Raw genomic sequence first — 17,304 nt, forward strand, 5'->3', positions numbered from 1 at the left:
TGGGAAGGTATCTGGATCCAGTAGCATGTACCACTCTGATGAAACTGACCACTGAGGAGAGGAGAAAAAACAGAGCGGCAGGTGATGCACATTATATAATCATGGTTTAAGTCCCACTTGAAAATCATTTCAGAACATTGAGACATGAAAATTAGGGATGATGGCTGCACTGACAATTAACATTGACTGCAGTAACAAAAAAGGCCAATCAAATATTTTTGATACGTTGGCTGATAGGCATGACCATTACCATATCAAAACCATCTACTCGCCAAGAATCGGGCAAGCTACGAAAACTGGATTGAAATTATCTGATTTTCAAGTTCTTTATCTCATAATTGGAAGACAGAATCTCTCAATCCGAAAAAATGAGACAGCCAGCAGCATATGTTGTTTGTCCTGGTCAAAGTTTTGCATACAGCTGCAGATAAAAAAATCAATGATGACCATGCTTTTCAACCTTGATTTCAGCATTCAAATGAAGAGTCTTAACAAAAAGGAATATGTGTCTCGACTCAAACAAACAATGTCTAGTGTTTTATTAGAACCTCAAAAAGCTTCACAACTTTTGCTACATTCAGAATAATCAAAAATTTCAAAAAGCTGGGCCTGAGCATGAAATCATTCTGATTGCCTTTGCCCCAACACTGGAATATCCTCATACTTTTTCTGCAATTAACACAAAAAAAAAAAATTGTTGGAGAAAACATAAAGAACAAAGTTAGCAGGACAAATGTGTTCTATAAGTAAAATATCCGGTAGACAACAAATAAGACAAACATATGATTCACAGGGAACAAGCTTCTAAAGGGAGTGCTGGCATAATTACTATGAATATATTAACTTCAGTAACAAAACCTACAAATTAACAGGTCAACTGAAAACACATTGGAATAACGTTCATACAATGGTACGGTATAGTTGGACAGTTTTTTCTTTTTTGTTTTATTTTGAATCTTTTTTTTTATCAGTGATATAACATGCACAACAAGAATTTCACCATCATTTTCTTTCTCAAAAGAATTTCACCATCATTCCATAAAACAAGTGAAACTTGAAGGCTAAGCAATAATAAAAGTTATACTTAGCTCTTGTAGCAATTTTGTTTTTATAAACAACCACAAAAAACAGAGGATCTTGTTAAATACTTTAATTAACAAGTTATAAATAGTGCATCTCTACTACTTATACTCCCATCATTGGTAAATGCACACATCTTGGATTAGTTCTTGATCTATCTTTAAGATCAGAGAACCAGAATTACATGATAGCCAGAGGTGGAAAAGTATCTACATGTACAAGAAATAGAAAAATCTTTTCAGATCAGGATTACAGTCATCCATCTTTCCTTTCATATGCATTACACATGAACAACACTAGTTTATGTCAATAGCTAAATATTATAAGTATCTTGTTCATTTACACTCAATGCTAAATTCAGAAGCCTGAGTTGAAATTGAAAATCCAAATGTTGGACATGATCTACAAGAACTAAAATATATATGCACAAAACTCATGAGACGTCTTGCCTACAAATCAAATCTCCCCAAGTGGCATGATATGATGTGTGCATGTATATCTTTATGATTGAAATTGTAGAAGGTTTTCATGACCAGACTGCAATCTTGCTACCCAAATACCTTTGTAGCCAAACACTCAAAAGCAGACTCCCTGAATTTCTCTTCATTTCTTCCTAAAACCTTCTCCTAAGGCAAATTTCTCGTTGGGGTTGTTTGTCATGCTGCAAGTCAAACTACATTCCAAGTCCAACTAAGGGGTGGACCAGCCCGCATGTTTGGAGGTCCATAGTTGGACTGCAAGTCAAGCTGCAAGGCCCTAGCAGCTCAGCTTGTAATTGCCATAGCCTGGATTGCAGCCAGCTACATGACAAGCTGACACACCTTTTCCTCCCATCCATGAACTCTTCCACCCTCACCTCCCATGTACACTTAAGCACACCCTTTCCTCCCATCCATTCACTTCTCGCCCCTTCCCCTCAAGTCCTATGCTTCGATGCACCTCCTGCTCTAAATGGATCCCTTGTCATGCCCTCCTCCTAATCCCCTCCTCCCTCGCTGCCAGTGGCTGCTGTAAGAGCCCCAGCGCAAACCAGTCCAAGACCCTGACCCAGCCCATTTTCTTCCTGAACTCTTCTCCATCTTCTAGCTTGGTTGAGCATCAGGCCCCCTCCTTGTCATGCCCTCCTCCCAAACTCCCTCCCTCACTGTAAGCAACTGCCAAACAGAACCTGGCACCGACCAATCCAAGATATCAGTCCCCAGCCCTGATTCTCCTTAGCCCCTTGTCTATCTTCCAAGGCAGTAGAGTGGTAAAGCACCACCCACCCTCCCCACCATGCCCTCCTCCATATTCTCTCCTCTCTCACTGTTGACAAGTGCCTAAAACGCCCCGGTGCCAACCATTCCAGGACCCCAGCCCCCAGAATTGATCTATCCATGGCCCCTCTTGTCCTCACCCTCTTCCCTCCACTTCTTTCATCCTCCTCTCTCCACCCTCCACCTACAAGGCTCCAAAAAGCCTCTTATGGTGCCGTTTGGTTGCCTACAATTCAATTGCATGTAATTCAATTATTGGCAACAATTCAATTACCAATGATTGGAATCATAGTTGCAGAAAGAGGCCTTCTTTGGTTGTCTGTAACTGAAAACTGTAGATGCAATTACAGCTGCCTGGTTGTTTGATGTGGAAAGAGATACAATTACCTTATAATTAGGATAGTAAGCTTTACCCCTTGAGAAATAGGGGACGATTCATCATATTATTTTTATCATTATAATAGAGAAGTAATATTGCTAATACCAAGGTTATTTTTATCATTACAATAAAAAAATAATATTTTTCCACAAAACGGGATGCCTCTACTGTCCTGGCCCATCCTAGCAACTATCCCTATCGAGCATCTATTTCTTTGTTTGTTTGTCTGTTTGTTTTTTTCTTTCCTTTATTCGTTCTTTCTTTTCTTCTTCCTTTCTTTCTTCCTTTTCCTTCTTATTTCTTTCCCTTCTTCCTTCTTTCCTTTGTTTTTCTTTTTCCTTCCTTACTTTGTTTCCTTCTTCTTCTTTCCTTCCTGTCTTTTTCCTTTTCTTCTTTCTTTCCTCTTTCTTCTTTTTTTCTTGTGTGGATGGGTTTTGGAGTCCCATCCCCATCAATCCCATTTTCTCGCAGGAATAGGACAAGATGACCAAGACACTCCCCACCTATTGTGATTTAAAACATTAGCTATTACACTATGATTGGATTAGAATAAGAATAATTATTATATTAATTATATGAATATAAGATAATTTGCTATTATAATAAGGACATGTTTTTTTATCAATTCTAATTATTACTATGCCATCATATATAGATTATAAATAATAATTATAATTACTATATATTATTATATATTGTTATATATTATTTATTGTATGCAATTATAATCATTACTATACCATTATACAGATTATAATATTAGAAAAATTGTAATAATAAAATAATATTGTGCAGTATCTTAATATTCTAATCATAATATATTATTATGATACTCTAACGATATTAAATATCATATAGTTTACTACTATTAAAATGTAACATTATTATAATAACATTATATTATAATATTTTAATTTTATTATAATTTTATAATTATATTATAATATAATAAAATAATAATAAGATATTATCACAATATAATAATAAATAATATAATATACATTGAATATTATTATAATAAATTAATAATATTTCTATTTGTAATAATATTATAATATTAATTCAATAACAATATTATGTTATTACCTTAATTACAAGAATACCATGGAAAAGGAGAAGGGAAACAAACAGATTGGTGAAGGAACCCCTTTTAAAGGGCTTTCTTAAGTACAATATTCCTCAGAAGTGCAACTAGTTTTAGTTGCAATACCAGTTACAGGTTTTGGAGTTTTTCTTTTAATAGCTGAACCACAACCTACAAATATAGGCAACCAGATAGCCACTAAATACACAATAGGACTCCCAAGGATAAGATGTCTGTTTAGACATTTACTAAAATTGGAACAACACTCCCTGAACCAACCACCCCACACTGCTCATCTGGTGTCTGGTCTTCGTTTTTCCTTACCACATGCATGACATGTGCAAGATACTAGGGCATCCACACTCGCAACAAAAACACACATATATACACAAGGGGGGGGGGGGAGAGATCCTGTCTTTTTTTTTTTTTTTGTCACAGAGAGAGAGAGAGAGAGATCCTATTGACCTAATTTTGAATCAAATCCAAGCTACTGAATATGACCTACCAGCTTTAAAGCTGCTTACAGCATATGAATTTGAAGATGCCTAGACCATAGTCAAAAACGAGCATTGTAGATGCCTAGACCATAGTCAAAAACGAGCATTGTGTCGTATTTATTTAAACCATCAATTTTCACATGATGCGTAGGCTTGAGGTCTCCAACCTCAATGATGTTTAGTCCAGAGATCGCAAACCACATTCAACAGCTCAGATCATCGATGCTAGACTCCAACCTTCTGATGGCATTTTATGATGTACTGACTTTAGAACAACTTGGTGCATTAGATAAGGGTTCCAAAAACATGTGACTTCCATACATTCACTCATTACAGTTTTTACAAAGATTTAGCTCTTCCTAGAAAGATTACTCAAAAACAACAAGAAAATTGTGATATAGAAGCAAAACTCAAAAATCTAATTTCCACTTAAACAAGGTTAGAAACATTACTCATTCCTTTCCATAATAAGTATAAAATAGCTGATCACATGGCAGTCTATCATTTATCTTGACCAAGACTGTTCTTCCTTTTGAGTGAATTGCTATGTACTTAAGTACCATTTTACATTTAAAGAACAAAGATACATAATAATGGCACCAATAGTTTTGACAAGGCTTATTGTCTTATCCATTAATAGTTTTGAATTTCATTAATAATTGATACAAGAAGAAACCTCATGACCAGACATGTTAGCAATGACTAATAAGATTACAAAAGCATAGATCATCAAGGAGCAAAAATTTCAGAATTACTAGAGAATGGCAACAAAGGGGAAATGGCAAACATAGACCATATAGTCAAGCAAATTACTTGGCACAAAGTTATGTCACAGCTAAAAAGTAGTTACCCTCTAGCTCCCGCACATTCCAACATCTGATAATGTGCGTCAGGGGTTTTCCTTCATAACAAGTATTTCCCTCTTTTTGTTACATGCATTATTCTCAACTTAGTTTTTGTACCTTCATTCGAATATCTGAAAAAGGGGACTCAATTTCTTTCCCACATGGAGGCTTTCATTTGCAAGTTGAATTAATTTCCCATTAACAAATATGCTTCAACAAAGATCTGGAAATGAGCTTAAGACAGGAAAGCATCCATTCAAAAATGTATCCAAGCATATAGCAAGTAATAATAGTACCAGTGGGATCCTATTTAACTTAGTTATTTGGTTTCGAGCCAAAGGTACATCCAACTAAAACCTAACAGCTGAAATCCTTGCAGCATTGCAGCTGCTACTATGATCTGTGACATCAGAGTCTTCACAAATCAATTTTTATCCATCCTTATAAAGACTTATTAAAATATCTGCCACAGCACAAAATGTGGAACTGAACTGAAATGAATCCATGAAATGCCTTGTGCTCAGAATTTCTTACATGTCAAGCATGCTCAAGGCATGGATATTTATATAATTGTGTTCTATAATTTCAAGTAGATAATTTCTAGTTTGGAGAGGATGTCATTATGTTTGATTTTACATTATCAAAAAGCAAAAGATCTGTTTAACATCTTCTGGAACAACTAAAATGGAAAATTTAAAGTGACATTCTTCTAGTATCATTTTGAAACATTTATTTATTTGAAGAAAACTACTCTTTATTTATTTTTGCAGAAACTAGTGTTTTGGACTTTACCGCACCATTATGCACCAAATGCTATATAGAGATGCACACATGACATATGTTGATGCATATGTAAAGACATCCTTGTAGTAGTCATGACCACAAACTATAATGGTCCATTAACTGATTTCAGAAGAGGGAAAAAAAAAGAGCTGTACTTCTTTTCTGCGAAATACCATTTTCCTAAAGGTTTGTCAAGAATGGCTACAGTACAAGTTTCCAAGCAAAGTGATATCTGCTGTCAATAGAACTTCGGCGGAAATTACGCCCAGAAATTAATAAATCCATGGCTGCAAAGCAATTCAAAGTTTTCTTGGAACTTCGTTACTCCACTTGGGAACACTGACAAGATGATAGAAATTTGAGTATTATAAACTTCCACTTGGGAGCACTAACAAGATGACAGAAACTTGAGAATTATAAGCTTTTTAAAAGTTTTTACTGCCAAAGCAAGAAAGAATTAAATAGTTGATTCTAATTGTTGTTCATGTGATGTGGCTCGTGACAATTGATTGCCTGACTCGCCATTGGTCTGCACATGGACCCTACTTGGCCTCCTAAGGAGATGAAGTAACTAGGCTGACTGTTCCCATGAGAGCAGAGTCATGTTTTTATTTCTTTTTCTTTTTCTATTCCTTGACATTGTTGACAAAGAACATAAGGATAATGGCCGGCAGCTTTTTTCCCTTATCAAGTTTCCTTCTTTTTTCCGAAGATATGAATTGTAAACCTTTTTCTTATTACATTAAGTCCTATAAGGACTACGTAACAAGCAGTTGGAGCATTCTGATACTAAAGACAGAGCATGCCAGCTGGGAGATAGTTATGCGCCCCCCCCCCCCCCAAACCCTCTCTTTTTCCTTCCCATCATCCGTATTATGTTCTAGAAAAAGAGGATCTGATATGTGTTATCCTATTGCACAGACTGATAAAGTTGCATATACGTGTTTGTCGTAGAACTCTGCTTTCCTGCCACAGAGGTTTAATCACTACAGCACTTTAAGACCTCCCTTGTTCCACACATCTGCTATAACCCCTAAAATCCCATTGCCTCATTTTTTTTTTTCAATCTCCTCCCTAGATCCTCTGAAATCACTCAAAACTCCAAAGATTCCACATGTCAGCTATAAACCTTAAAATCTCAATGCCCCATTTTATATTCTAAATTTCTAATATTTCCCAGTATTTGCCAAGATCTTGGAAAGACCTAATACTATGCAGATAAAACCAGTGGCTGGTATGATGATTTGTCCCCTAAACAGTGCCAGATCATCATACAACTCCCTCTAACGGAACTGATAATACATATTTTCATTCTTCTCTGCGGCACTACTTCTGTTCCTAGGGGCCATGGCATTCATGGAATGTAAAGTAGCTTTAGGGAGATCAATTGAGTTACAAAGAACGCAACCCTTCCAATAAGTTGCTACATATGTTTATTGCTGCCATATAATCTCGAGAGGTCTCAAGCTGATCATTCAACAAACTATCAGACAACATAGTAGAGAAAAAGAGATAACAGTTTAAAGAAAGGAAGGGAAAGCAAGTGAGAACGGGACTATAAAGGTTGACTCTGATACCCAACTGTTGCAAGACCACTTGAAGATGGTATGTAGCGCATGGGGACCTAGTGAAGGATTGAATTAGGTGGACGCACTGTGAATATGGTTTCAACCAGGTGATTGTGAAACTTGACATCAAAATGGAGCAAAGACCATCTCTAAATCAATTGCTAATAGATGTGTGAAGATTATCATGGAGCACCAATGTCATCTCTTTTTCCATCAGCAATAGCAGACACAGAGACTTAACAACTTATTTTGTTGTGATGAATGCAACATATAGTACTATAAGTAGAACATGATTATTTGACAAGGATGTAATTTGGAACAATCAGCTTAACTTTTGCACTTCTACACAGCCTACAAATTCATGCTTGTACGCAGGAGGATATGGTAGTAATTATACCTCAAGAACCTTAGGCATAACCATTAAGATTACAGCCTATGAATCTTTTGAGACCAAAGGAGGTCTCAGTTCGTATCAAAAATAGATAGAAGAACAAAAGAAAGCATCTCTGAACTCCAGGATGGATCCTTCTCAACTTGAGGGAGTCTGATGTACCCCCAATTTGGAACTAGCAAGCTTATATGAGGAATAAATTTTTGCAGAAATCGGACTTAAGGAATCTTAGTCTCATTGGGAAATATCTATCTGAGGTTCACAAGTTGTGCTCCATGGTTGTTGGCCAAATTCCCATATTTTTAAGGCTAAAACCTGTTGAAACTTCGGTTAAAATTTAGTAATAGATTCATTTCATCCTTTGATGCCATAGGAGAACTTTAATTAGATCAAGGGTCTGGATTAAATGTTCTCTAAGACTAATAATCTCAAGAATCTATATAACTAGCTAGGAAAAGGGTTCTAAGCTGCATTTTTCAAGATTAAGAATTACGAATTATTGAATTTATCTTGATGACTTGAATAATTCCACTTCTCAACTCTCTTCTTGTTCTTCTTCAATCTTCTATCTACTATCTTCAGGAGTTCTTCACAAAAATTCTAAGGGCTGCATGCTCATGGCACCAGCAATCTCTTCTCTAATGTTCCCAACATGACGTAAATCCTCTTTCAATTTTCAGCATCACAAATCAACCATCCATGATGGACCATAGGATGATCCTTTTTCACATTTTGCCCTTATCTCCCAGCTATGAAATAGAATATAATCAAATTAGATCAAGCTTTGTTTTCCTTTTCAGGACCACAAGGCTTGTTTATCCCAAACAACTTATCAGCCAGCATATATCACAGGATATGTTAACACAAAGCCACAGGTTTCATATATCTTAGTATCATTAAGACCATAAAAACTTCAAGCACAAGTCACTCTTATGGCTCTTGTTAGGAATTTATTACCCACCAGCAAAATGTTATTACTATTGATGTAAAAGAAGGATAAAATTAATCATAACTCTCAAGATTTACTCCAATAGTTGAGGCAGACTCTATACATCTTTCTTGCCAATCATCCATTCAAACTTAGGCTTTGTCCCCTTGTTTATTTACTTTTTGAGACAACTTTAAGCCCCACTTCTTCATGGAACACCCTTGAATCTCAGTTGACTCACAAATTACCATCGAAATAAGCTCTCTATCACTTACATGCTACGTAGACATTACCATCTCAATTCGCTACCAATCTGATACATACCTATTCCAAAGTCAAAATTAGATGAATGCTTCATTGTTTTGGGATTAACAACCAAAAAGGAACAAGAGATGCTTGATTAGATCTAGGGTAGAGAACAAAAGTTTGGGAGCTTTGGGTGATAAACTACTCTTTGTATGACAGAAGTTCTATATGATATTGTAGCTTGTAAGCATGATGAATCTGAAGCAAGTATAGTGGAAAATCCTCCACTAAGTACTTGGGATTGCCATAGTGGATGATAAAATCAAGCAACATAATTGGTATATAGTGGTTGAGGAGTTGGACATGTCCCTTTCACTATATTTTGCAGAAGAATCATCTTTCTAATTTCTGAAATTTTTATGACTAGTCTGCACACTTTATGTTTGTTCTCCAAATGACCTACCCAATATGTCACCAAGTTAAAATTTTAACAACATATCATTTATGAGTAAAAGGGTTAGCTTTTGAATTTGACAAAGTCGTATACCTTATCTCCAGAAAGACTGCATGGAATAAAAAAAGGAAAATGCAGGTTACGAGCCTAGATATTCATAATAAATCATCACTGAATAGCTTCAATAAAGAGGTAGCAGAATACCACCAAGTGGCAAGTCTTAATTAATCTACAACATGCAAGAAGTTCAAGTGTTACCTTTTGGCAACACATACACACAAGTGGACCAAATGTAAAACCCAAGTCAAGAGAGTTAACATGTCTTGCACTCTCTCAACTTGGAAACAGAAGTCCGAAATGCGAATCAAGCACAAAGTGAATGTTACATTAAAAAAATCCTATAAAAATTAGGGGTCACAACTATATATGCAACATATACATGCAATATCATTTCATTCATACCCCAATATTATTGTGATCCCATAGCTTGTGAACTCCGTAGTCCACTGCCTGCAGCAAACAACCAATTTACTAGTCAGACACAAGAAGTAACCAGTTTGTCATTTGATAATAAGGAACAATGTATGCATAATCAAGATAAATCATCCAAAACATGGCCCTGCATGCAAAAGATTGATTCTTTCATGAGTAAAAATTAATAAATGGGAAAACAAAACTATAGCACTCTTTCTTGTGACAAAGTCACTAGCCTGACATGTTGCAATCCTTATCTAATGTAGCCCATCTGATTCCATTCTTAATCCATAAAGGGAACAAGAGAGATATTTAAGAAATGGAGGTGGTGTATTTCCTAAATAAAATATAGATTTTTATGATAAAATAATGAATGGGAAATTTTGTCAAGAAACTCATGGATTCCTTTGCTCGCGCGCGTGCACTCATATATAATGTGCCAGACATTTCTATACATTGGCTATTAAAATACCATGGTTGTTAACCTCATACAAAGAAAGCAATCACATATAAGATCTCAATTTAAACTACATTTGGTAAAATCAAAACTAGAACACTGAGAAAATAAAATGATCAAAAAAGGCACAATGAACAAATTTGTTAAAAACTCATGCCTAATTTATACAATCAAGCTCTTAATTGGTAACCAGAAGAAAACAACTACAAGTTCTCAATTGAATTGCGGTAACTTCTAGATCATTTTCATGCACAATTTTTTTCTAACATGTAATATCTTTTTTAATCTACATGGACACCAGGACTTATTTTAAAAAGGCAAATCCATGCAAGGTTATTTTGGAATTAGTGCATCTCTTTCTTTTTTTCTTTTTTTTTTTTTTTTTGGTGGAAAGGAATTTGTGCAACATCACAAAAAAGATCTAGATTTCAAACTACACAGACAGTTGTAAATGTTCCAAAAACACGATCACTGCATGAAATCTTCAAGTCCTTTCTCTATGATCGATTCGATTGGAATCCATGATAAAACGGAATGAATCGCAGGTTCTCACTCGATTTTCAGCAATTAATGTAAATAATTACATGTACAAAAAGAAAAGATAAATCATTGAGTAATGGAAAGCATGAATCAACTCCACATGGCCAGGTCAACTTCTTGCATCAGATCCAATCAAGAAAACCCAAAATAAAGTCGAATAGGTAATAATTCTATAAAGCACGCTAGATGAACGCTATCAAATACGAATAACTAGCGGATCCAAGGGGCGGGGAGAAGCCGATCGGCAAAGTCCCTACCCGTTCTCCGGCGAATGCGCCGGCCACGACGAAGGTGACGTAGACGGAGTTCCGGCGCATCAGGACGCGGTAGAGTCCGTCCCAGATACCCATGGAATGAAGATCGCTTCCCTCTCTACGCGCTTCTTCCGAGCACCTCTTGAGGTAGGGCGGCTGGCACTCTCCGAGAGGTCGGAATTCTAAACACGGATGCCAAGTACTCGATCTGACTCCAGTATTTGTCACGTGCGGTGCACGTATTTACTCAAGGTTAAAAAAAAGCACGTGCGGTGCATGCATTTCTTAGGTGCCGTTGGACCTTTTCTTTTCTTTTTTTTTTAAATTTTAACAAACAAAACTTTGATAAACTTTAATTTTCTATGTTTTAATTTTAAAATACAAATATATTTTATATAGTTAATTATTTTTTAATACAAATATAGCGATATTGGGAAATATTGTAATAATAAAGATAGTGGAGGCTATGGTGGCAAGCACGGTTGATGGCATTAGGATGGAGGTGGCAATGCAGGAACAAAAATCATATGGATGGGCACTATATAGAAGATCATATAAGATGGAATTTTTTTATGTCATAAATTTTTTTTATTATCTTAAAAAAATTTAAAAATTAAATATAGGTATTTTTTTTATTATCTTAAAAAGAAAACTCAAAAATTAAATATAGGTAAGAGGATTCCTACTAACATAGTTTGTTAGTTCCATAACTTTAAAAAACAAAAAAAGAAAGAAAATTGTATGTACCAAGAGAGATCCTCCAAGAGGAGAGACCATCTGTATCCTCTTTCTTCCTCATCAAGTCTCTCTATTTATCCTCTTCTTTATGAAGGCATCTCTTCCATCTGTGAGGTCTTCTTCCTGTATCCCTTTTTGCTTCTCCAAATTTTTTTTTTTCCAAGATCTTTGCATCTAAGAGTTTATGTAATTTAAAAAATGGTATGGACATAATTTCTTATATTAGGCAAAGCTAGAATGTTATCTTTATCACTCTGTTAAATTTTTTCTCTTTTTTTCATAAACTATACTGGGAAATATTCGAAGACTCGAGAGATGAGATTTCAAGTTTTAGCACAAGTTCTATTCAGGATGCCAAGCTTTCCGCACCAAAAACTATGATATTAGTTGAATTAATTTCTATATTTCATCTCTTATTTGAAATGCTAAATTAAATTACTCTATATGTACAAATATTTATATATTACTTAGTATTTATACAAATACATGTAACATATTCAAATGATACATACTTATATCAAGCTAAAATAATATAATAAGAATGACTGCATCCATAATTTTCCTAATGCAAATCTTATTATTTATTAATCCATATTCAAAAATTCATTGATATACATATCTAGTATCACGAATATAGATAAGTTATTGGTTAAGTTTACTATAATTACCAAGATTCTACTTTTAAATGCATAACTATAGTAGTTATAATTATTTTAGAGGACTTAACATGTTGTTTTTTCTCAATTATTTGATGTTCATAGATATCCATCATGATGAAAGTTTATTACAAAAGACAGTTAGTTCACATTCGAACTTAGAAGTTGATATAGTATTTACTTTAGAAGAAAAAGCATATAAATTTTATAATGCACAACAAAGAGAGTTGGTTTTGGTGTTTGTAAGGATCACCGTAGGATTAGAATGATGGAACCTTACATATGTTGCTCCTAGATTGATTTTGATGATTACAAAGCAGATTGAAGGGATACCAATATTTTTATTTGAAAAAGTCTTTGTGCTCTTCAGGGGCAAAATCGTAATTTTACCAAAATTTTGATTTAATAGTATCATTTGGTAGAACAAAAGATTTGTGATTTATTGACGAAAATTTTATTATTTTTGGACGTGTATTTTTGAAGTTATGAATGTTTGAAATCCATGAGTCGACTCATGAGTCAGCTCATGGCACAATGAGCAGCTTGGCACGCTGAATTTTCAGTTTGGCACGCTGAATTTTTGGTTTGGCACGGCCTGTGAGTCGACTCATGAGTCGACCCACAAGGCATGAGTCGACTCATGAGTCGACTTCTGCAGTTTTGAGCCAAAAATTACAGAAACTCATTTTCTGGTTGTTGCAACAGAGGTCGACTCATGAGTCGACCCCTGAGGCATGAGTTGACTCATGAGTCGACCCCTGTGACGGGATTTTTCTGCAACGGCTAGTTTTTAACCCATTTTAAGTGCTTTTAATGCTCATTTAATATGCTCTAACGGCTCTTTTTCTGCCTAGAATGTTTTCCTCTATTTCTTAAAGCTATAAAAGGATTCAAAAGGTGGGAAACAAGAAAGAGATTAGCAAGATATTAAGAAGAGAAAGAAAGAGATTTGAAGAGCATTCAAGAGAGCATTCAAGAGCATTCAAAAGAGAAAGAGTTTCTCAAGCCAACTTTTCATCCCTAATCAAGAGCTCATTTAAAGCCTTCAAGAAGCCTTCAATCAAAGCTCACCAACTCCTCAAGCGCTCAATTAATTCTCCATCCACTTTGAGGAAATTCAAAAAGGGACTTCTTCTCTTGAGTAAAGTGTATTTAAAGTTATATTCGCTCATTAAAGGGGCTTTTCTTGTACTTATTTGTGCTAAAAATTGTTTTACTCCTTTTGAGTGATTGTTTTTGTTTTGGAGGAGTTCCAAAACAAGGGAAGGTTGATCCGAACCTGAAATCGGAGTGTATTGGGTTGGCTTGTACCCGAGAAATAAGTGGACTAGCTTGGGATAGCTAGTATCGGAGTTTCCGATATTTGTATTCGGGCTGAATACAAGTTTAGTGGATTGGAATTCCCAAGTAGGAGCTTGAGGAGTGGATGTAGGTGCAAGATTGGCACCGAACCACTATAAATCCTTGTGTTTGTGGTGTGCTTAATTGCTTCTCTTTAGCTCTTCATTATTTCCTTGCATTCTTGCTTTAAGCAATTAATCTTGAACTAAGGTTATTCTTCTCATTAATTTAGCTATTGACAAACATCTTTCATAAGTCATTAGTTAAGTTTAAAATTTTTAGAAACCCAATTCACCCCCCCTCTTGGGTTGCATAGCTGGGCAACAAGTGGTATCAGAGCCCAGTACTCTAGCCCATCTTTGATCTAAACAATCAAAGAGCCAAAGATCTATAGCAACCCATGTCGGTACTTCTCTAGCCGAGGGGCAATCCACCAACCGACCTCCACTTTTCAATGGGTCTAATTACACCTATTGGAAAGCTCGGATGAAAATATTCATTCAAGCACTTGACTATGATATGTGGAGTATCATAGTGAACGATCCTCACACACCCACTAAAATTATAGATGGTGAGGAATCAACCAAACCCGAGAAAGAATGGGATGAGGTTGATAAAAAGATGGCCCAATTAAATGCTAAAGCAATGAATGTACTTTATTGTGCTCTTGATGCAAACGAATTTAATCGCATTTTTACTTGTTCATCTGCTAAAGAAATATGGGATAGGTTAGAAGTAACCCATGAGGGAACCAATCAAGTAAAAGAGTCTAAAATAAACATGCTTGTGCATAAATATGAATTGTTTAAAATGGAGCATGATGAGTCCATAACTGTAATGTTTACTCGTTTTACTGATATCATTAATGGTTTAAAGAGTCTTGGCAAATCCTATACTAACAGTGAGCTTGTAAGAAAGATTCTCAGGTCATTGCCAAGAACTTGGGAAGCCAAAGTGACTGCCATCCAAGAAGCAAAGGACTTGAACACTCTACCTCTAGAAGAGCTTCTTGGATCTTTGATGACTCATGAGCTAAGCATGAAGCAACATCAAGAGGATGAAGTCAAAAAGAAAAGAACCATTGTCCTCAAATCTACAGCTCATCCTGATGAAGAAACTGATGACACTGAAGATGAAGAACAGGATGAAGAGATGGCTCTCGTCACCCGAAGATTCAAGAAATTTTTGAGAAAAAAGAAACAGGGGATGAGAAAGAGGCCATTCAAAAAAGGGGAACAAAGCAAAGAAAAAGAGAAAGACCAACCCCTTATCTGCTACGAGTGCAAGAAGCCGGGACACTTCAAATCCGAATGTCCACAACTGAAGAAAGGTCCCAAGAAGTTCAAGAAGAAGGCAATGATGGCCACATGGAGTGCGAGTGATGACTCAAGCTCCGATGAGAAAACCTCAACCGAACAAGCCAACCTGTGCCTTATGGCACACGAAAATGAGGTAATTTCTAAAACCCCTAGTGAATTTACATTTGAAGAATTGCATGAAGCATTCTATGATTTAATTGATGAATTAAAGAAACTAGGGATGAAAAACAAAGAGCTGAAATTGAAAAATTAATTCTTAGTGAAACAAGCTGAAAGCTTTTCAATTGAAAAATCCACCTTGCTTCAAGAAAATCAAAGCTTAAAGAACGAAATTGCCAAGCTGAAACCAATAGTAGATAAGTTCAAACAAACTCAATATGATTCTTGATAATCAAAAAGCTGTATATGATAAGGCTGGACTTGGCTATAACCCCTTGAAGAAACAAAAATATCTGAAAAATATTTATGTAAATTCTTTAAGTAATAAGTCTACCAATATTACTTGTTTCAAATGTGGTAGAGTAGGACATAAGTCATACACTTGCTTCTTTGACAAATCTGCAAACTCAACTATAAAGAAAATATGGGTTCCAAAAGGAACCATTTTGACTAACCAAAAAGGATCCAAGAAAGCTCGGGTACCTAAAACAAAAACTTGACTTTTGTTTGCAGGTGTGTCTAGCATCCCAAGGAGGAAACAGGAAATGGTATCTTGACAGTGGATGCTCGAGACACATGACTGGTGATGAATCACAATTCATCACGCTTGATGCTAAGGATGGAGGGATGGTCACCTTTGGAGATAATGACAAAGGAAAGATCATCGGGATAGGTAACATTGGTATCACTCCCTCCAAATACATTGAAAATATTTTGTTAGTTAAAGGTTTAAAGCATAACTTACTTAGCATTAGTCAATTTTGTGATAAAGGGTATAAAGTTGTTTTTGAATCATCTGTTTGCATTGTGACTAGTCCTATTAACGATGGCATTAAATTTATAGGACATAGACATGGCAATGTTTATATGGTAGATTTAAATGATTTAGCCAAAATAGACATGCAATGCCTAGTATCCTTGAATGCTAAAGTTAATGAGACTAGTTGGCTTTGGCATCGTAGACTTGCACACATTAGCATGCATTCTCTTTCAAAATTAATTAAGAAAGAATTAGTTCTTGGCTTGCCTAAACTGAATTTTGAAAAAGATAAAATTTGTGATGCATGCCAACTAGGTAAACAAACTAGAGTTTCATTTAAATCCAAAAATATTATTTCAACTTCTAGACCTTTAGAGCTTTTGCATATGGACTTATTTGGACCAACTAGAACAACTAGTCTAGGAGGAAAACGATATGGTTTTGTAATTATAGATGATTACTCTCATTTTACTTGGGTTTTTTTTTTAGCACACAAAGATGAAACTTTTCATATTTTCACTAAATTTTACCGAAAAGTCACCAATGAAAAAGGATTTTCAATTCAAAATATTAGAAGTGATCATGGAACTGAATTTGAAAATCAAGACTTTGAAAATTTTGTGATGAAAATGGAATTGGCCATAACTTCTCTGCTCCTAGGACACCCCAACAAAATGGGGTAGTTGAAAGGAAAAACAGAACCTTAGAAGAAATGGTCCGTACCATGCTTTGTGAAAACAACCTTCCAAGATATTTTTGGGCGGAAGCAATTAACACAGTATGTTACATTTTAAATCGTGCTTTGATTAGACAAATTTTAAAGAAAACCCCCTATGAACTTTGGAAAGGAAGAAAACCAAATATTGCATATTTTCATATTTTTGGTTGCCGATGTTTTGTATTAAATAATGGTAAAGAAAGACTTGGTAAGTTTGATGCAAAATCAGATGAAGCAATCTTTCTTGGTTACTCCTCCACTAGTAAAGCTTTTAGAGTTTTTAACAAAAGAACTTTAGTAGTAGAGGAGTCCATTCATGTTGTTTTTGATGAATCTAACGATCTTCCTTCAAGGAAGAATGAGGGTGTTGATGATGC

The 17,304-nt window shown here is 35.4% G+C and overlaps 1 protein-coding gene across 1 annotated transcript; it reads right to left on the reverse strand.

Annotated features, from left to right (window-relative positions):
* Positions 1-428: 428 nt before the first annotated feature.
* LOC140850839 (cytochrome b-c1 complex subunit 9, mitochondrial) lies at positions 429-11,439 on the reverse strand. Its single transcript, XM_073260938.1, has 3 exons — positions 11,240-11,439; positions 9,974-10,021; positions 429-669 (listed from the first exon to the last, which is right to left on the reverse strand). Exons 1-3 carry the CDS (start codon positions 11,330-11,332, stop codon positions 622-624), a joined length of 189 nt encoding a protein of 62 aa, XP_073117039.1. The 5' UTR covers positions 11,333-11,439; the 3' UTR covers positions 429-621.
* Positions 11,440-17,304: the final 5,865 nt, after the last annotated feature.

This window comes from Elaeis guineensis, chromosome 7, assembly GCF_000442705.2.
Source record: "Elaeis guineensis isolate ETL-2024a chromosome 7, EG11, whole genome shotgun sequence".
Classification (NCBI taxonomy): Eukaryota; Viridiplantae; Streptophyta; class Magnoliopsida; order Arecales; family Arecaceae; genus Elaeis; species Elaeis guineensis.